The sequence below is a fragment of the Larimichthys crocea genome, chromosome XII, assembly GCF_000972845.2.
Source record: "Larimichthys crocea isolate SSNF chromosome XII, L_crocea_2.0, whole genome shotgun sequence".
NCBI lineage: Eukaryota > Metazoa > Chordata > Actinopteri > Sciaenidae > Larimichthys > Larimichthys crocea.
The window spans coordinates 5,474,394-5,493,948 of NC_040022.1; the positions used below are offsets into that span (position 1 = coordinate 5,474,394).

Consider the following 19,555-nt stretch of genomic DNA (forward strand, 5'->3'; position numbering starts at 1 on the left):
ACTGCAAAGTAACGTTAACTAATATAGCTGGTATTTAAGTAATTATTAAGATAAACACCTAGATGTTTGCTTTAAAGTCAAGCCTGGTTGCTCTGCCTCATGAATTGCACAGAATATAAACTTGATGTGACCACATAAATTAGCCAGTTTAAGAAAATTAATTACAGATATATTTGAAAAACGTGATGGATTTAAAGACTGGACTGAGTGTGCCATAGTTTTACTGTTATAGAAAGAGATACAAACGTAGATGCCAAATGAGTCTTTTTTAATCAAACCTTTACATTTTCCATGTTTGAATGAACACTTGAAGTCCTCATACAAACAGATGCATCTATTTGAAAAACATCTCAAAAGCAAAGAGACTAAATGCCAAGGAAAGGCACTTCACTAAAACTTGAATACAAGACACAAAGAGATACACAGAGATTTTGACATGTATGCATGTCTGTGAATCGTCACAGAGCGCGTTCAAAAATCAAAGTTTTAAGAGTTAGTTTTGGACACTTAGAAAATGCAAACACACTTGGCAAAGATCCAAAAGAAATCATCAGTTTTACAAGCACAAAAGCATGTTTGTAACTCAGTGAGAAGAAACAAGACAACAACCAACACAACCTAACTTTGAATTGTTCACTGACAGCAGGATTCATTACAGCACTATTGCTCAATCCTATTGACTTACAATAACAACAGTCTTCATGGTATATGTACAGTGGCTGTCTCTGAGCTGCTTGTGTTGATCTGTCTGACACACTCTGTTGAGGTCTGACCAAATCACGAGGCCCTAACCAACCTGACAGGAGCGTCGGTAAACATTTATTATTAAAAGTCCACAAATTATCCCTTACAGTCCTGTGCTTGTGTCAGCCTGATATGCTCTGCTATCTGCCTACCAAGAGACAAGCTCATCATGGAGCAGTTGTTTCCACATATTCTACTGCTGCGTTTTTCTTTAGTTGTCCCACCTGCTCTTTCTACGTTTTGGTGGCTCAGGGACAGCGAAGCTATCATCTCCTCTGTCTCTCCCCTCTGCGCTCCCCCTCTCTCCCCCATCCCTTTCACTCCTCCGATCCTCTCTGTCCCTCCTGCTTCCATCTCCGTTACGACTATCGCTGTGGCGGCTGCTGCTGTGCCGATCCCGGTCCCCGTAGCGGTCCCGATCTCTGTCTCCATGGCGATCCCGGTCTCCGTAGCGATCCTCCCCGCTGTGACGATCACTTCTGTCACTGTGGCGGTGGTAACTGTCTCCGTGGCGGCCCCGGTCCTCCCCGTGTCTGTCCCGTGAGCTATCCCTCTGTGAGGGAGGTGCAGGCGGTGGGTAGCTGTGCTGTGAACTGGTCTGAATGGCGGGCACTGAGCTCAGGGAGCCAGCGCTGGTGAAGCCGGGCATGGGCATGGACATGGACATGGTGATGCCCTGGGATCGTTCTGAACCATTGGCGGCCTCTGTCGGCACAGAGCTCAGGCTGCCGGCACTGGTCCAGCCTGACGAGCTGCTGGACTTGGTGCTGAGCTTTGGAGGGCCACTGGATGCAGCCACAAAGTGGCTCTTGTACTGAGCCTGGGAGAAAAGAAGACATTATGAAAAAGAAATTAGTTGCCTGGGAGGCAAAACTCTTAGGCTCTAGACAAAAGATTAAATACATTTGCAGGGTGGTAATAGGATGCAGTTAACTGAAGAATTTCTTGTCTAGGTGTCTTTCCTTTAAAATGTTACTTCACAAGAGTGTGATATGAGTGAGTGAGTGATGGGCAAGACATCAGTTTCAGATGTTTGGGAAAGATTGTCAAAAATAGTGCAGTATTGTCGCCTAGTTAAAGAAAACAGAGTACCACAAACATAAAATAATAATACAATAGTATTTTAGTACATATCATTTAGTATATATAAAATTGAGAAATACCAACAGTATGGAGAGAGTTTTACCTGGAAGGCTTGTTTCATCGCAGACATGCGATCTCCCATTGCCCCAGTGGCTGGTTTGCTGTAGCCTTCGTAGCTACTAGTGGAAGACAACAAACTACTGCTGCTGCTGCGTTCCTGAAAAGACAACAGAGAGTTATTCACATCTCTCTGAACTGTCTCCAAACACCACCACGAATCTCCTCAATCTAAAAGAAATATCTTAGCCACTGTGTCTGGAATTTATGTTAATATTTGTTTATTTTCAAAAGCTGATTTACAGTTTAATGAATAGTAACTCACAGAAATGTCAGCGCCGAGGCCAGGTCTCTCTCTGTAACCAAGACCACCTCCACCAATATTCAGCTTCTTTCCTTTACCACTCTTGAATCGGGATTTCCTGAACCATGGATTCTGGGAATACAATGTCAGCAAAACAAAGTTAAACAAAAACAAAACAAAAAAAAACATACAAAAAAACATTTGCTCTATAGCGTTTTTGATTCTTTGAATCTCACCTGCATGGCCAAATCCATCAGTTCTTTGGAAACGGATTGATTAGCTCCCTCTAGATTTCTCACAAGGTCACCGGCAAATGTGGTGTCTTTGGTAGTGAGGAGAGTGTAAGCCACTCCCTTCTCTCCAGCACGACCAGTTCGACCAATCCTGTGTGTGTGCGTGTCAATGTCTCGCGCCACGTCATAGTTCACCACTGTACGGATGGATGGGATGTCCAGACCACGAGCTGGGGAGGAATAACAACACAAAAAATGTTACAAGATGTAAATTTATATGTTCAAACTAGAGTAAATTCTCCCTGTCCATCACAACCTCTTTTTGTACCCACCGGCTACATCAGTGGCCACTAGAACAGGCAAGTTCTTTTTCTTGAAGTCGCTGATGACCTTGTTCCTCTCACTCTGGTCCATGTCTCCATGCAGTAGGCCCAGGCTGTAGCCCTCCTGGGTCAGGTTAGTAGCCAGTTCCTCACAGTTTGCCTTCTTAGTGACAAAGATGAGGACTGAGCCGGAGGAGGTGAACTCGACCAGCCGGCGGGTCAGCCAGCTCCATTTATCTGTCCCGTTGGGCAGCAGCTCCACCATTTGAGTCACATCCTCATTAGCCTGGACAGAGAGGACAGCAATTAATGAATTTTATATTCCGTAATTGAATTTTGTCATTTTATTTTGTGTTTTGGGGATTTTTGGGATAAACTCAAGTCTGTAGTGATACTGCATACCTCTCCAATGTCTCCCTGCACCACACGAATAGGATCTACCAGGATGTCTCTGGCCAGTCTCTCAATCTTCTTTCGGAAAGTAGCGCTAAACAGAAGGGCTGTAAAGAAATCATATTAAGAATTATAACATAAAAAATGCTGTGAACTTTGCTAATGAGACGTTGTCTTATTACTAAGGAAACCCACTTACTCTGTCGGTCAGGGCGGACGTGGCTAGCAATAGATCTGACCTGATATTCTGAAAGTGACAAGAGAAATAAACTGTGATACTCAAAACAGGTTTACAACATCTTTGTACGGAGCAATAATAATAATGCCAACCCACCAAAGCCCATATCAAACATGCGATCTGCCTCATCAAACACCAGGTACGTCACTCTTTGCAGGGAGGTGGCCTTCTTTTTAACATGATCAATCAGACGACCCTGTGACACACATTAACAGGAAGTCACGCAGTTGTTGCAGCAGCGAGTGTGAATCTTCTTCTTGTAAAGGCAAATCAGACAAAAGTTGATTGTTTCTTTCTCTTACCGGAGTGCACACCACAATCTCAGCTCCTTCCTGCAGAGCTTTGGCCTGCTCCCACATGCTGCCTCCTCCATAAACTGCCACAGAACGCAATGAGTAGGCTTTCCCGAATCGTTTACATTCTGCATGGATCTGGCAAACATTTAAAAATGACACATTAGTGAACCGGCTCGCTTAACAACATATCTTTCGTCAATACTACAGCAAATATCCGTTATATGTTCACAAAGCCTGTCTCAGTCCCTGCCCATGCTTCACCTGCTGACAGAGCTCTCTGGTGGGACACACAATGACCGCGATGGGCCCTTCTCCTGGCTCCAGTTCCTTTTGGTCCATGATGTGAACCAGCATGGGCCAGATGAAAGCAGCAGTTTTACCACTGCCGGTTTTTGCAATACCAATCATGTCACGTCCAGACAGAGCTATGGGCACGCCCTAAAAAGAAAAGAGAGATTCTTCATTAAAATCTATTTAAAAAGAGTTAACATTCAATTATTTTACAACCTCAAGATAAACTGGTACTGTACCTGACACTGAATCGGCGTGGGCTGAGTGTACTCAGACTTGCGGATTTGGTGCATTAGCTGCTCGTCAAAGGTGAAATGAGCAAAACTAGTACTGGGTTTTGGAGGTGCGGCACCAGATACCTGAGAAAGGCACAAAAAAGAACAAGAAGTCAAACAACTGTGATGACAACAACAGTTCACACATAAGGTTAAAACCAATGGTTAAATCAGAGTAAGAATTACTCCAATGTGTAGCATTTCAGCTGTATAACATTTATATACTAGTCTACATGAATCCCGGACTTACCCTCAAGTTCAGCTTATGCCTTAACTCCAACACTTGAGTTCCTGTCAGGTTGCTGAGTTCTTCATGCTCATTGTAGAAATTTTTCTCAAATGGCGGGTAATCAATCTATAGAAAAAAACAAAACAAATTCATATTACACATGTTAAAGACATAAAATCCAGTTGTATTATTAGTAGTATTGTCAACTGTACCTCAGAGTGGTCAATGGGAGGAAGAGGCAAGATGATTTTCTTGGTAGTAGGGGCGATTGGGTTCCCATCACTGTCATAGTCAATGTTTTCATCCTCTTCCTCTTGTGTCAGGCCGGCTGTGGGATTCTCTGCCATGTAGCGGAAATAGGCTTCCTGCAGAGAGCACAGGATCACATGTGAAAAACAGAGCCAGTTTGCTGCTTACCGCAGCATCCAGGCACCAGTAACTGACAAACACTTCAGTCAGAGACATTCAGCTTAATAGATGAATAAAACACTGTTCACAATCTGATATCAATTGTTCTGTCGCTTGCTGACACCGGATCAACAATTAAACATGCTTCTTTTTTTCACACTTTCTAAAGAATATTCTAAACATGGAAAACAACTCCATCGTAATAATCCTAAATACAGACTGCATGATAGAGGGGAAGGCAAGGGGAATTATAAGATTAGAGAGGATAGATTAGAGAATGTTTGGTCTGGAGACCTCTCTGATCAACGGTGTAGTGATGAAGAACTTTGGAGGGCTCACTCACTTGTTCATCTTCTTCTTCAATGTCATCACGAATACCCCTGAAATGACAAGCGGAGAAAAAAAAAAACTTCCCTGCGGCTCGTTCGTACACCCAAGACAGCCCACATCCCACTTTGACTAAGGTCACTCTGCTTACCTGATTATATCTATCACTCAGCAAAAACATTGCTGCATGTACAAATGGCAATAACTGGAGAAACTTGGGATATAGTATTTGCATAAAGCTAAATTGCTACAGGAGACAACATACAAATGAACACTAATATTAGCCCAGATAAGTGGGCTTATACGCTCACTCATATAATATTAATTCATATAATATTAATTCAGTTGTGGGCAATTATTTTGTCCTTATGGCCAAATTTCAATGTAAGCACCTACATGAGGACCTGAGCAGTGTCTAAAAATCAAACAAATGAAAAAAATGTGAGCACATCAAAGTCTTACTTGGCTGACTTCTTCTCTTTTTCCTTTTCCTCTAGTTTCTTCATGTCTTTAGCTGCTTGGTTCTGGAGCAGAAAAACAAAAACAAACAATCAACAGATTAAGTATTTGGAAGCATATTCTGGTTTGTCTCGCCCTTACTGTAATTTTCTTCTCACCTCAACCTCTGCCATGAAGGCATCTAGTGGATCGTCTTCACTGTCTGAGCCACCACCAGACTGCATCTGCTGCCGTGTTGGTGAGTTCTCAGCTGGGATGTAAGGCAGATCCACATTACTGCCGGACTCCTCTTCATCATCCTCAAAATACCTTGTTGAAAATGGATGAAAAGATAAAGGTTTATAATTATTCAATACCCCAAATCACATTATACACTAATAGTTTTCTCAGGGGTTGAACTTAATATATGTTAAAAGGTGCATGTATGTGTGCGGGAGAGATGTAACACTCACGCATTTTCCTCATCAAAATTTGCTCTTTTTGTCCCAATTTTGTAGAACGACGGGAGCTGCTGGTTCTTCCCATATCCACCACCCGATCCTGTCGGCCCGAACGATGTGTGGGAGTTCTGAGGAAGCGGAGGCTCCTCTTTTTTCCCCGCGAGGGAAAATCCTCCAAACCCAAAGCCTCGCTTCACACCTGGACCACCTTTGTTCCAGTTCATGGCTGTTCTGGGAAAAACAAAAGCGTCACAATCCGTTACACCAAATCTTGTTTTGAAAATGTACAGTACTATTTGCTTTTTTTTGTTTAAAGTAGTAATAAAATGTGACTCAGCACTTGTCTGAATCATGGAAAAACTCTCTTTAGTAAACTGGGGCCACTTACAGCAAGTGTATTTTGGAGGATAATGAGGTTATTAGTCATAAAGCAGAGTAGTAGATGTGCCATTCACTTTTCTGCTGAAGTTTTTGTGTTGGTGTTGCATACTTTCTCTTTTATTTCCTCACACTTAGGTCAGCTGCACACATTGAAACAACCTAAACGTACAATGCACGGCTTTTTACCTGCGCATGTGTGCGGGGTAAAAGCAACGTTGCATTAAATGCTCTCCCTGTCATGTCCAAAATAAAACATCACATTTAATCGGACGTCTTTTAAGTCGGGCTGTGCAGCTGGGAAACTGACGTAATCACGTCAACACCAAGTGAGTTAACCGTTTGCTAATTACGACGACGCAAATGCAGCAGTAACACTCAGGGTGGCTGCTTTGCGTCACAATAATTTGACAACAACAACATAACATTAGTCACGATGTATGCAGCGACGGTGTACGTAGCGTTAGCGTTAGCTCAAGGCCGCAAACCGAGGCCGAGGTGGGGGTGTGCGCGGCTAAGGGTCGACACTTTGCCGTGAACGTGCTGTAGTTAGGCTGCCTGTCACAACCCTGCTCGGAACACAGTGACTCTTTTCGTTGTCTGAACGCGTCGGTGGTTTAGCAGCGGCGGTAAACAGGTCGTATTTACCTGTTTGTGACGCCGGTCAGAGCCTCGGACTGTTTTCAGCAAAGACGGCGCTACTTACGTCATCCGAGCGCGCGCGTAAGTTTCTCGGTGGGTGTGTCGTAGTTGGCGCGCGACGCGGCGATCGGAGCCGTAAACATCACAGAGGAAGAGAGGATGAAGAAGTTACCCTAACACATCACCTCTCTCCAACAGGGCGTTGTCGTTGCAAACATTACATAGGTAAGTTATCCAAGCATCGAAACGATGCGATTTCCTGCTGCTAAGATCAGCACGTGTAGCTGCTTCAGCTGACGGTAAACGTAGTGTTGCTAACCCGCGTCCATCCGTGAGGCATTAGCAAGAGCTGCTGCTCATCTGTCTGCTCCGATCATTTCTTATGATATCGCTGAAAGTCTGTGTTTGCATCACAACCTCATTATTCAAGCGTCAGTGTTGCGTTCAAAAGCATAAAGCATAAAAAACACAGAAACCACCAAGAGATAATCTGGCTGCTCGACTTTTCATTGCAATACATTTAATAATCGCCTTAATACGTTATAAGTCCTGTGCATAACACGGATGTGGCAAGTTCGTTTGTTTGGTTATGTGCACAAATCGCACAAACATATCAAATGCTGTTCATATTGTATGAATGCGTGCTGTTTTTCAGGTTGTTATGTGTTTTCTGTGATGCAGCTCTTCAAACACAGGTTTATCGACCCATCTGATTCAGCTGTGCCATCCAAACAGAGCACAGATAATGGAAATGAATCAGACATACTAAACTACATTGTTGCCTTTTTGGTGCTAGTATTCATCAGCATTGTGCAGAGAGATTAGTGGAATGATGTGAGAAATATTCACTTATTATTAATCTTTAAAAAAATAAATAAATACAAGAATTGATTTTTGGTCTTCCAGTGAACTCTACAGATATTTAGGCATCTATGTGGATTCTGCTTTTTCTTGGAGCTACAGATATTTAGGCATCTATGTGGATTCTGCTTTTTCTTGGAGTGCCCTCATCGATTATATTTGTAGTGAGGTGTAACAGTGTATTTACTTCCTTAGGAGACCGAGGTCGTTTGGAGCAAACACCCACAGATTCTGTTATGACTTTTCCAATTTACAGCACAGTGTCATGCAGCATGTAAACACAGACTGTGTCAAACGCTTCAGTTTTCAAACTGCGTACACTAAAAGAATTATGTCTCCGGTCGATAAGATTACGTCATATGCCTCTCGTGTTTTATTTGAAGAATATCAGCTTTTGTCATCAAACAGAAGATCTAGATTCCCACAGGCTCGACTGAACAGATTAAAGAACTCTTTTGTTCCTTGTTTAGACTGAGCGTTGCATGTGAAAGTGGGGGATTACATTGATTGAACTGCAACTACTTATTTGCAATGTTTGATGTAATATATGTATTTGTTCTGTAGGTGAAACCGCGTATGCCTTGAGATACGAGACAATTTTCATCAAAATATTCTGATAATAAAGTGAAATCAAGTAGTCAGCAGAACAACCATAAGTGACTTTTGTCCCCAGCAGGAGAATGGAGACGTCCTCTCCTTCACATTGTCTTCTCTTGTCTTCACAGGTATTGCCTGGACATCTTTTCAGCATTTCATATGTAACACACAAAAGAGGATCCATGTCTTTTCTTGTAAGTGTTTGCCACATGCCTCCTATTTTAGTCACAGGCTTATAAAACCAATTTCCTGTATAATGGTCAAATTTAATCCTAGATTAATAAGTAAATCTACTGTAATCATATTAATTTTTCTTTGGTCCAGAAGAAGGATTTTGATGACATCTATTGGAGTTTTCATTCCAAGCAGCCAGAGACTATTTCTATCATGATCATCATCAAAATAGCGTACAGTTCTATTTATAAAGTTATTACAAAGCACTCCAGCACTGCTTACACACAAGAAATGCTGCATGAAATTGTCTTTCTCTTGCACACAAAACTTTTACAGCTGCAAAGTCAGCATGAGCCATCTTTATTCCACTGCTTTAAATATGTTTCTGTTGTTTCTGTGGAGTATTTTCTTATTCTCGCTTGCATTTTCTCTCTTTTCTCCATGTCTGTCATTAACTCTCTGCGTTTGTCAGCGTTGGGTATCTGAGAAATTGAGTGTGGAGAGCCTGCGGGATTTGGAGTTATTTGGAGGTGAGGTCCAAGGCAAACCAAGATCCAACAAAAGGGTTCAACATTTGCAAACCACTGCTTACACATTAGATCCTTCATCAGCACAAACAGACAAAGGCATTCTGTTCTAGCTGAAGCTTTGCTTTAAGTGAGTTGTTGCTTTTCTCTGCTTCTCAGATGTCATCCTTGAATTACAATTATGAAAATCTTCCATCCAGTCAATCAGCCACCTGTACTTTTCTTCAGCGTTACTGCCTCATGGTTTCTGTTTGCTAATTTATCAGGGGATACTACAAACAAACAAGATCTCTCTCTAATCAATGCCACTTGGGTTTGTCACATGAAACGTCTGTGCCATTTGATTTACTGCTTCTTGTGAATGTGTTTATCTTGTCTGTCGTGGCTATCAAATATTTTCATTTGCCATTATACCTAAATTTGACTTTTATCCCTCTTGTGGATACTCATATGTTTAACCACATTTGCTTTATTGAGCATTAAAGTATGAATCTGGCATGTAAATGAAAAGGACTTTGAAAAGGAAGGTGCCTTATTCAAAGTTCTTTTACAGCACTTATCACATTGAGTTTGAGACGGCATGTACTAGTTTTTAACTGATGCTATAATAATTCAATTCAGTTTCAATGCAGTTTTATTTATATAGCAAATCATAACAAAAGTTATCTCATAACACATTCCATTTAGAGCAGGTCCAGACCACACTCTTTAATATTATTTACAGAGACCCAACAATACAGTACACATCAGTGGTAATTACAAATAGGAGCTGGGCTTGTGTGTTTCACGATTAATGACCTGCAGAATGACTGAAGTCCAAACAGTCACACGTACAATCACACTTTAAATTTGTCTGAACTTTTCGATATGTAGCATACAACAGGGGACTGTCTGTGTCAGATGAGTTATCACCTACTGGAAAATACTATACTTGGTCATAAATACTTTAGGCGCATGGTGGTACCCGGGTAGAGCAAAAACTGTAGTGTTTTGTTAACAGCACATAGAAGATAGTGGACATGTCATGCCAGTCACATGATAGAAACGTGATCAACATGCCTATTCGCTCTAATCCAAGTGACATTTACACATACAGCACTAGGTCATGTCTAGAAACTCTCAGGCCATGTGTAAAAGGAAGTCCCCATAGCTTCACACAGTGAAGGGACAAAAAATGGCTGACATCAGACCTCAGTTTTTGAATTTTGTGAGAGAGATTTTAGCATTTCATAGTAGTCTGTGAATTGAGCCACCCACGTCCAGGTTATGAGTCTGCCCTGTGGACTACCGATTTAATTGGTTGAATTTACATAAAAGGAAACATAAATAATTATGTCTGTCTTGGTTGAGACTATGCAAAAATACATTTTACCAAAATGGTCCTTGTACTCAGCCTGAATGGTTAAGCATCCATGTTATTTTTTTAACGTTATTTTTAATGGTCTGCAGTTTTAGATCTGCTATATGTTGATTTATTGCCCAAATGGCTTACTAGCCAGAAGCTGTACTTATCAACCATGGCTACTGGTAATTTCCCACTGTGACTGTGATATTTTCAGCTGTCACATTTAGACCCTAGATCACATATAGTCTTGATAAGAAATCTAGAATTACTATACTGTATATGAAAGTGAAGTAAATGGGTCATTTTCAGCACTGTAGATTGTGAGTTACAAATGAAATGTGATGTGTATTAGTGGTTTGTTTATCTTTCTAAGTGCCGTGTTTCTCCTTATTAATATTCAGTGTAATTTTTGGCACATTACTGAAGCTTTTGTGTTTATTATGGAAAGGTTCTGGGGTGGATTAAGCTTTCATTCTTTGCAAGCTTTGCCTCATTTTCATTTTCTTGCGGGCAGATCATTGCTCCTTGTTGCATGTTTGTTCAACTGTATCATTCCTGGTTTGGCTGTGCTGTGTTCCCATAGCCGTTCATAATATCTGCAGGAAGATCCTTCAGGGTTCAGCAAAATTGTTTTTCATGTTTTAATTTGCTTTGGTAAGAAATTAATTAAGTGTTCTATGCAGATGTAAGCACATTACTGGGGTAGAAATTAATTTCTGCTGTTAGAGCGTAGTTTAATTTCAGTCCTATTCCCACAAGTCAAGATGAAAACAGTTTGTATTGATAAGGATGCATCACTTTGTCACCTCAAAGACAAAGCTGATGGTTCAGACAGATCCCAGCAAAGGTCATCTATCAAATTCTGCAGCCTCCCACTACCAGATGCTGCACCCTCCCTGTTCAAGAGCTGCTCTAAACACAGATCCTTCTCTTGTTTTGTGTGTGTACGTGTCTTTATGTCATTGATGTGGTTTTTCTACCCCAGAGCAAGCTCAGGGATTCTCTCACAGGAAAGTAAGTGTGGTACTCCTGTCATCATCATCCCCCATGTGCCTTTTGTGTATGTGCGTGCATGCAATGTGTATGTGCGCGCACAGATTTATATGTAGAGGAATCCACAAACCCCTCCTGAGGCTTTGCACATTTATGTATGCATGAGTGTGTAGTTCCTCACACGCTTTACAGATCTCACGTCATTCACCAGGGCTCCTGTCAGTGAAAACGGGGAACAGTAGAGTGTACAGTCAAGCTTTTCTCCTCTAAATGAAGAATAAGTGTTCCTGTCTGAGTCCTCAGTGTGCTGTTAACATATTGTACTGCTGCAGGTAACTGCTTTGTTTTGGGTTTTGGTGTCACCTTACTAAAAGTAATTTTTGTTGCGAGTGTATGCGTTTTGACACTGCCTGTCTGTGCTGACAGCTTGCTGTTAATGGTGAACTGATACATTTTTAGTCACACTTAGAGTCACCACTTTGTCAGCCACTGTGTGTCCCTGTGGGCTGGTAGATGGATGGAGTTCCATGTGTTCAGCTTAAGCAATGCATGGCAACCCCTTCTGGATCTGATCACATTTGTACAGTCACATACTGTATATGATCAGATCAACATTTACAGACCTTCCCTAAACCGATGGCTGCCACAGCATGTTTGACTTTGCCGTCGTGCCAGCTTTAATGTACAGTCTGGAGAGTTTATTTATGGCAAAAGGCATCGCTTGGCTTCCCATCTGGAGAACTGTCCACACGGGAAACAGCTCTTTTCTGAGTTCTTTGAGTCTCTGATTAATTTTGGCCCAAAGGATACAATTATGCTCAAAGAAGTGCACTATTCTCATTTTTGTGCATCGTTGTTAATGGTCACCATGGAAACAATCCGAATATTCATACAGCTTGCCTTCATTTGTGTCCACAGCTTGCTACTGCAATCTGTCCATTTCCATCATTTGAATGGCGATAAATTGATGGAATTCAGGAGTCCTCACTGCCAAGAATATTAACTTTTCTCTACAATATTTGTGATGCACAAGTCTGAAAGACATAAGCTATGTTTGTGCCACAGCTTGATATTCTGCATTCATTTGATCCTCTCTTTATAATGATATTATTACTGAAGCAGTTGTTAATCTATGTAAGATACTATGGTTTCACAAATACTACTATGTTGGTGAGCCATCAAAACAACACGTGCAGTTTTATTTTAAATGGATTTATGGTATTGGAATATATTTTCATTACATGACCAACAGTAGATACTTGTGTTTACTAAATATTTTGCTGGTGACAGTTTGTTACTAATGTCCAATCCTCTTAACACACCTCATCCTGTCCTTTTTAACAGTTCTCACACATATGACCAACCCTCTGGTAGTCACTCACAAGCTCCTTAACACAGTCCCGTACTGTAGCGAGTGAAATCAGTGTCAGAGCCCATCTTCATTCGCTCTGTTTCTTCCCCATCCTCTACCTCCAGGCCCATGAGGACAGCCAGGAAAGTCTGACCTCCCTCCCACGTCGGGACACGATGGGCAGCTTCCTCCCTGACAGCGGCTCCTACGAGCTCCTCACAGTTATCGGTATGTAAAGGCAAAGACACACCTGTAATTGAGTGTATTCATTTCAAGATGCACACTTTCAATGCACTTTTCAAGTTTTCAGCATTGTCAAAATGTTCTTCCACTTTGCAGTGTAGTTTTTGAACAGTAGCTAATGCTAAATATTCAAAAACCACAGACTGGAGGATAGTTGTGTAACAATTACTTGAATTAGCTATTCACATCTTTGTCTGTGTTTTAGGCCGGGGCTTGGATGACTTGATGACAGTGAACCTGGCTCGATACAGACCCACTGGGGAGCACGTAGCCATCCGACGGATCGACTTGGAGTCGTGCACTAATGACATGGTTACCTACCTTCAGGTCTGCATCAATCTGCCATGGTTCGGCTCCTCTGTAGTCTTTGTTCGCCCCTTTCAGTGGATAAAATCCCCCTTCTTTCTTCTCGCTGCTTCGTTGGGAATATTTATGTAACCCTTTTGTCTGTGTTCTGATTAACTTTCCCGTCTTTTCAACTCACTGTCCTATTTCTAATTAGAGTCTGAACTATCTTCTTCTCTGCCTGTTGTCTTGACATAATAAGGTTTAATTTCCTTCCTCTGCCTCACAGGGCGAACTGCATGTGTCAAAGTTGTTTCATCACTCTAGTATTCTACCCTACAAGAGCGTCTTTATAGCTGAAAATGAACTGTGGGTCATCACTCCCTTCATGGCTTATGGTAAGAAATACACTTAAAATGTATTCTTTTATACATAATAAAAGTATGTTAACAACATTTGAAAGCAGCCTGTAGTAATGTAATAGAGGACGGCTTTCTCATCAGGATTTTATGTGTTTGATGGTCTTTCAGGATCAGCCAGAGATCTGATCTGCACACATTTCACTGATGGCATGGCTGAGCTGACCATCGCATATATTTTGCTGGGCATGCTCAAAGCTCTTGAATACATCCACCACATGGGATATGTGCACCGGTAAGATACACTTGTACACACATTTATTATTTCTTTTAAATTGTATAATACTAGAGTTTTATGTGCCTGTGCTGGGCTTTTTAAGTCAACATGCCAGTCCAACCATACTTGAAAATACAGATCGATGTGATATTCAGTGTCCTAACTGTCTTTGGTTATGTGTAGGAGCGTGAAGGCCAGCCATGTGTTGATCTCAGCAGACGGACAGGTCTGCATGTCAGGCCTACGGAGCATCTTCAGTCTGATCCGTCATGGCCAGAGGGCCAGAGTTGTTCACGACTTCCCCCAGTACAGCGTGAAGGTGCTGCCCTGGCTCAGCCCTGAGGTGCTGCAGCAGGTACAGCACTGCATTCCTCCATAACCAGACAATATGCAATACTGTCTCAAGTGTTTAAAATACTGTTCTGCAGCAAATGTTTAAGGGTAACAGTTAGCCAGTCTACATTTATCAACAAAGTGAAAAGGAAATATTAGTCAAACAGTAATGAAATTCTAAATTTTATATGTGAATGTTTTCTTCTCAGAACCTGCAGGGCTACGACTCACGCTCAGACATCTATAGCCTCGGCATCACAGCCTGTGAACTGGCAAATGGTCATGTGCCCTTCAAGGACATGCCAGCTACACAGGTGAGAAGTGTCCCATCAGCTCCCTACCTGTTCTTCTGCATCAAATTTTTGTTTGTCACTAGTTAGTGACAGTTAAGAAAGCGGGGTGAACTACTGTTCACCGCCTCTAACTGATGGATTATAAAAATAATTCCTGTCAATCAACAATTCTGATAGTAGTTTGATGAAAACTGAAAGGTAAAAGTAGGTAAATTAACGTTCTCTGTGTCCACTTCACTTCCACAGATGCTGCTGGAGAAGCTAAATGGGACAGTGCCATGTTTGCTGGACACCACCACAATCCCACCAGAGGAGCTGTCACTGAAACCGTCTCGCTCTGGGGCTGACTCCGGGATCTGCGAGGGTCCAGGAGCCGGAGGTCATCGCCCCTCCAATGGAGAGCCCTCTTCTTCATCATCAGGACACCCTTACAACCGGACGTTCTCCCCACACTTCCACGCCTTTGTCGAGCTGTGCCTACAGCGAGACCCAGAGAAGAGGTGGGCCTTGCTCTTCTTGCATGCTCAAATATTGTACAGGACATGTAGAATCTTTAAGGTTCACAAATGGTCTTTTTCTGACTTTTTCCCTGCAGGCCGTCTGCCTCCACTCTCATAGGGCATCCCTTCTTCAAACAGGTGTGTAAGATACCATTTATCCTGAAATGACTTGTCATCTCTGGTACAACAAAGTGTACCAATGTATTTTAGAATGGACATAAATGTGAGTGTTATAAAATCTAGGAACTGCCATACAACCAAATTGACGCGTATTCCTAGCTGCACTGACTGTCTCAAAACACTACTAATACAACATTCATATTTCCACACACAGCGCAAATACAAATCTTACCTTATAGTTAGTCAACAATACATTGAAAAACTAATATTTAAAAGGTTGTCCTTGTGTTTTTTCATGTTCTCAGATAAAACGCCGGCCCTCCGAGGCGCTGCCTGAGCTGTTGCGGCCAGTGTCACCCATCACCAGCTACGAGAGCTCCCATCTGCACGACTCTCCCTCTGGACTGGCTAGTCTGGAGTCAGGTCTCAGCCACCTGGAGGTGGACGACTGGGACTTCTGACAATGGAGCATTAGGTGGGAAGAGACTTGTAGGATTCTGATGGGAACCTCTCTGAGAATACAGGGAGAGATTTTTTTGTAATGGGCCCCTTGTAAATAATTCACTCCTCAACCTAAAACGAGTCGCTGTTCTCAGACAGAGGTTAAAAGCCAGCAGCCGTCTTGCCTCTTTTGGATGTCTCTCACGCGCATTTGTTCTCTAGATATGCACAGACTCTTGCACTGCACTAATGGCCTCTCTCTCTCTCTTTATTTCACACGCACACACCTGTTTACATATTGTACTCACACATGAAAAGCCCCCTGGAGCCAACACACGGGGACTCCTCTCTCCTCATGCTGAGGTTTCAGAGGAGTTCCTGTGGATGTAGCTTAAACCTGAAGATTCACATGAAATGAATCAGTGGGTAGCTGCTACTAAACCTAATCCAATTCAGAGGGGACACTCTACCTCTTGTTTCCACATGGCTGTTTGACGTGGCCCATCTGCTCAGTGTGACCACCATAAGGGTGCACACTGGTCCTCATCGCTTACTCAACCCTCTCTACACCAGATAGAAGGTTTTGATTTTGTACCAAGGGCCGGCTAAATGAACAGCATGTTTAAGCATTTCTCAGCTCTCTGCCTGTGTTACAGTGTAACCTCCATCTCATGCTTTTACGCATCGCTTCTGTTGCACAGAGGTTCAGCATAACATCTGTTAGAAATGTATTTCCTTGACTCTGGATGTGATGTTACTTATGTCAAACGTGAATGTTACATTGGTGCTCGTTTTCTCAGCTTGTACATTTTGAAATTGAAGGCGAGACAAAGTGTTGCAAATGTCAAACTTGACTTTTAACAATAAACATTGTTCACTTTGATGTTTTAATTTGATGGTACCACACGTTGAGGCAATTAAGCATCTAAAAAAAAAAGTTATTTTATTCCAAGTGTACACAGACAAACACATATAGGGAGGCTGGAAAAGGTTTAGATGTTGCTAATCTTCCTCATCTGATGGCGGCTGGTCTGTTGCGGCTTGATGTTTCTCCATCTTGGCCATCAACTCTAGAGTGTAAATAGAAGAAATTGTGTCATCTTATGTTCACCAGCAGTTTGTTCCCTCCTCTTAAAGGGCCTTTTAACAGAGCCTGCCTACCTTTAGCGGGGTTGAAGACACCGTTGGTTTGCGTGTTGCACACATAGCAACGCTTGGACTTGCGGTAATGCTGAAGAGCACAGACCTCACAAAAATAGTGCCTGCACCTGGGAGACATTTGACTGGTTAACACATTGCCACTGGTAGTAAACAAGGTTCTGCACAGTGAAGAAGAAAAGAGGCTTACTTTGTGATGATGGGATTCTTGAAGGACTCCCTGCAGATGAAGCACCTAAATGGCATATCCTCCTCATCACTGCTCACCTCGTAGTTCTCATCATCTAGATGGAAGTACAGCATTGTTTAGGAAATGCTGATGCGGGCACACAAAACAGACATGACCTGACACCCCTCCTGAACTCACCATTGGCTCCATATCTGCCCTCTTCCAGTTCCCTCTCAATCTGCCAGCCATGTTTGTAGTCTGATCTGTCGTGAAGGAACTTGCAGCTGTCTAATGGCAGGAAAGAAGAATGTGAGGAACACTGAAGTGAATAGCCAAGGTGTTTAGTTACTGAACAGATGACATGGTTTTATTTAATGGTACAAATCTCATACCCACCTCCAAAACCACAGAAACCAGTCTCCTTGTAGTCTTTGCAGATGTCTGGCTGGTAGTCCCACCTGACTGTGGCTCTCAGATGTTCAGGTGCCCGGATTGGTCCTTTTCTGTTAATAAGGAAAAAAAAAAATCCTATGCGTCAAACAATAGGTGGAAAATGTCTTACATGTTAAATTTGTGTCGCCTTAGTGCTTACCTGACCATGCCAGAGGAGGCATTACCCATGGTGGTATCTTTTGGCTTGATGAACTTCTGGTAGTTGTTGATGCCGCGGTATATTTTATCATCCTCTTTACCCGTCAGCTCCTGTTGAAGGAGAAAAAGGGTTCAGCCTGAAGTAGGAAACTTAAAAGTTATTTGGCAGAAACCTGGCAGCACATTTTTATGTAAATATTGTTGAGATAAATTGGTGACTTGTTGCAAATTATACATTTTAGACTCAACTGAGCATTATTAAATCGCAACACTTAATACACAAATACATGTGAAATGTGAACCATCACTTGATCTCCTACCTCTTGGATTTTCTGACTCCTCTCAAAGATAGCCTGAGCATCCTTGTCTCTTTCTGTGTCCAGCTCATATGTAGCCGTTGCTCCCATGTCGTCTGGTCCCTCTGGTTTCTTTTTTTTTTTAAGGCAAGATTGAGAGAACAGCGGAGTGAGAAACATTTCTACAGCGCCTCAATCTCAGCAAGAGATTGAGGCTTCACAACAGCATGCCAGACTGAATACAGGGAAGCAAACAGACAAGAAATCAGATGCAATAAGAAAGAAAAGTCTCAACTCACTGCTGACCGCGTGGACTTGTAGGCCACAGTGATCTTCTTCTCTTCTTTGTCCTCTTCACCTTCACTGGAAGATACAGCATCTCTCTCCACCTTCTTTGACTGACCGTAAATAAAACAAGAGTCAGTCTTCCCTCACTAATAAACTCAAGATGGATTTGAAATTTGATACGGCACCTTTTGAATCATGGGGTTGACTCGAGTGTCTTTCTTTCCTCTCCTGACCACCGAGCTCTGGTCCTCATCACTGTTGCCATCTGAAAAGAAAGAAAAGGATTCACTTTCCATCAGTGGTTGAAGGTGCTAACTTTTCACAGCCACCATTAGAGGAGCCAACAGGTGGTGACAGCTGACACCACATCTGCCATTGTCTGTATCACTGAGCGACATCTGAAAACACGTAGTCTCCAAATTCCGAGGGAGCTTGAACGCAGCAGCATTAAGGGCATTGTTTATAACGATTTCCACCACATGTTCACAGTTTACAGTTATTCTCGTCTTTCTTAACGCCTCTGGCTCTTAATTCATTATTTAAGAGATAAATACAACAACACTTGCCACTAACTGGAAGCCACTTTGTGTTTCGTCTTTCAGGACCGCTGACAAAGGCACAGCAGACTCACAGCATTAAAAACATTATCCAAAATAATAATTCATACCTTTATCGCTGTCGCTTCCTTTTCTTTTTCGCCCAGAAAACTTCCGAGTAGATTTTTTAAACAGAAAAGTGCAAGGGCCCGCTTTAGGCTCTTCTGAGTCCGCCATCTTCCCTTCAGTACATAAATAACTGTGTTCACTGCAGCGCCCCCTGCTGACCCGGAGTGACGTGTGAGCTTGGTCAGCTTTATAAAGACAGTATAAAGAAAAGTGGTTTCTTCCTGCTGGTCATGTTATAAATGTAAACAAAAACAATAAAAACACTAACAAACAAACAAATAAATTAAACACGGTATATGATGCCTTCATGGCTCACGGAAATATGGCAATTGTATAAGGTGTGCTGTTTATTTTTGTATTTGTTGTGTATTGTTTTCCCTTTGCCTGTCACATATACTGCCACTGGGTGTCTGCCATGTGGTTTTTGTTATTTTATTACATATGTGTTCAGTTGTGTTGTGTGTTTATAGTTATGTTATTTGTGTATGTAGTTTGCTAAATGTCTAAATATATATATAGACGTATATGATGGAGTTTTGAAGCATTGACAGCTTGAAATGTATTTAGTA

General features: G+C 42.1%; 3 protein-coding genes across 10 annotated transcripts; 1 reads left to right on the forward strand and 2 right to left on the reverse strand.

Moving 5' to 3' along the window:
- Nucleotides 1-247: 247 nt before the first annotated feature.
- Nucleotides 248-7,259, reverse strand: ddx42 (DEAD (Asp-Glu-Ala-Asp) box helicase 42). Of its 3 annotated transcripts, none has more exons than XM_010744943.3 (18): nt 7,127-7,259; nt 6,113-6,331; nt 5,819-5,969; nt 5,664-5,725; nt 5,218-5,254; nt 4,679-4,831; nt 4,488-4,592; nt 4,202-4,321; nt 3,933-4,109; nt 3,678-3,806; nt 3,472-3,571; nt 3,337-3,384; nt 3,147-3,244; nt 2,754-3,030; nt 2,425-2,651; nt 2,210-2,320; nt 1,931-2,044; nt 248-1,564 (listed from the first exon to the last, which is right to left on the reverse strand). In XM_010744943.3, the coding sequence occupies exons 2-18, from the start codon at nt 6,322-6,324 to the stop codon at nt 956-958; spliced, it is 2,730 nt and encodes a 909-aa protein (XP_010743245.2). In that variant the 5' UTR covers nt 6,325-6,331; nt 7,127-7,259; the 3' UTR covers nt 248-955. The 3 variants fall into 3 exon arrangements, with proteins under 3 accessions (XP_010743245.2, XP_019130656.2, XP_019130655.2); XM_019275110.2 differs by having other exon boundaries at nt 956-1,564; nt 6,113-6,326; nt 7,127-7,239; XM_019275111.2 differs by lacking the exons at nt 5,218-5,254; nt 5,819-5,969; nt 6,113-6,331; nt 7,127-7,259.
- On the forward strand, nt 6,711-16,700 carry strada (STE20 related adaptor alpha). 6 transcript variants are annotated; one of them, XM_027285935.1, is made up of 13 exons: nt 6,711-6,807; nt 8,707-8,772; nt 9,225-9,282; nt 11,610-11,638; nt 13,094-13,196; nt 13,417-13,538; nt 13,786-13,894; nt 14,027-14,150; nt 14,316-14,487; nt 14,675-14,779; nt 15,005-15,258; nt 15,354-15,396; nt 15,684-16,700. In XM_027285935.1, exons 2-13 carry the CDS (start codon nt 8,761-8,763, stop codon nt 15,837-15,839), a joined length of 1,287 nt encoding a protein of 428 aa, XP_027141736.1. In that variant the 5' UTR covers nt 6,711-6,807; nt 8,707-8,760; the 3' UTR covers nt 15,840-16,700. The 6 variants fall into 6 exon arrangements, with proteins under 6 accessions (XP_027141736.1, XP_027141738.1, XP_010743247.2 ...); XM_010744945.3 differs by lacking the exon at nt 6,711-6,807 and adding an exon at nt 7,212-7,345; XM_027285937.1 differs by lacking the exons at nt 9,225-9,282; nt 11,610-11,638 and having other exon boundaries at nt 6,722-6,807.
- A 48-nt stretch (nt 16,701-16,748) lies between these two features.
- Nucleotides 16,749-19,153, reverse strand: rnf113a (ring finger protein 113A). Its single transcript, XM_010744942.3, has 10 exons — nt 18,989-19,153; nt 18,507-18,586; nt 18,333-18,431; nt 18,058-18,165; nt 17,739-17,848; nt 17,543-17,649; nt 17,345-17,434; nt 17,168-17,261; nt 16,981-17,087; nt 16,749-16,889 (listed from the first exon to the last, which is right to left on the reverse strand). Exons 1-10 carry the CDS (start codon nt 19,092-19,094, stop codon nt 16,822-16,824), a joined length of 969 nt encoding a protein of 322 aa, XP_010743244.1. The 5' UTR covers nt 19,095-19,153; the 3' UTR covers nt 16,749-16,821.
- Between the last annotated feature and the right edge of the window lie 402 nt (nt 19,154-19,555).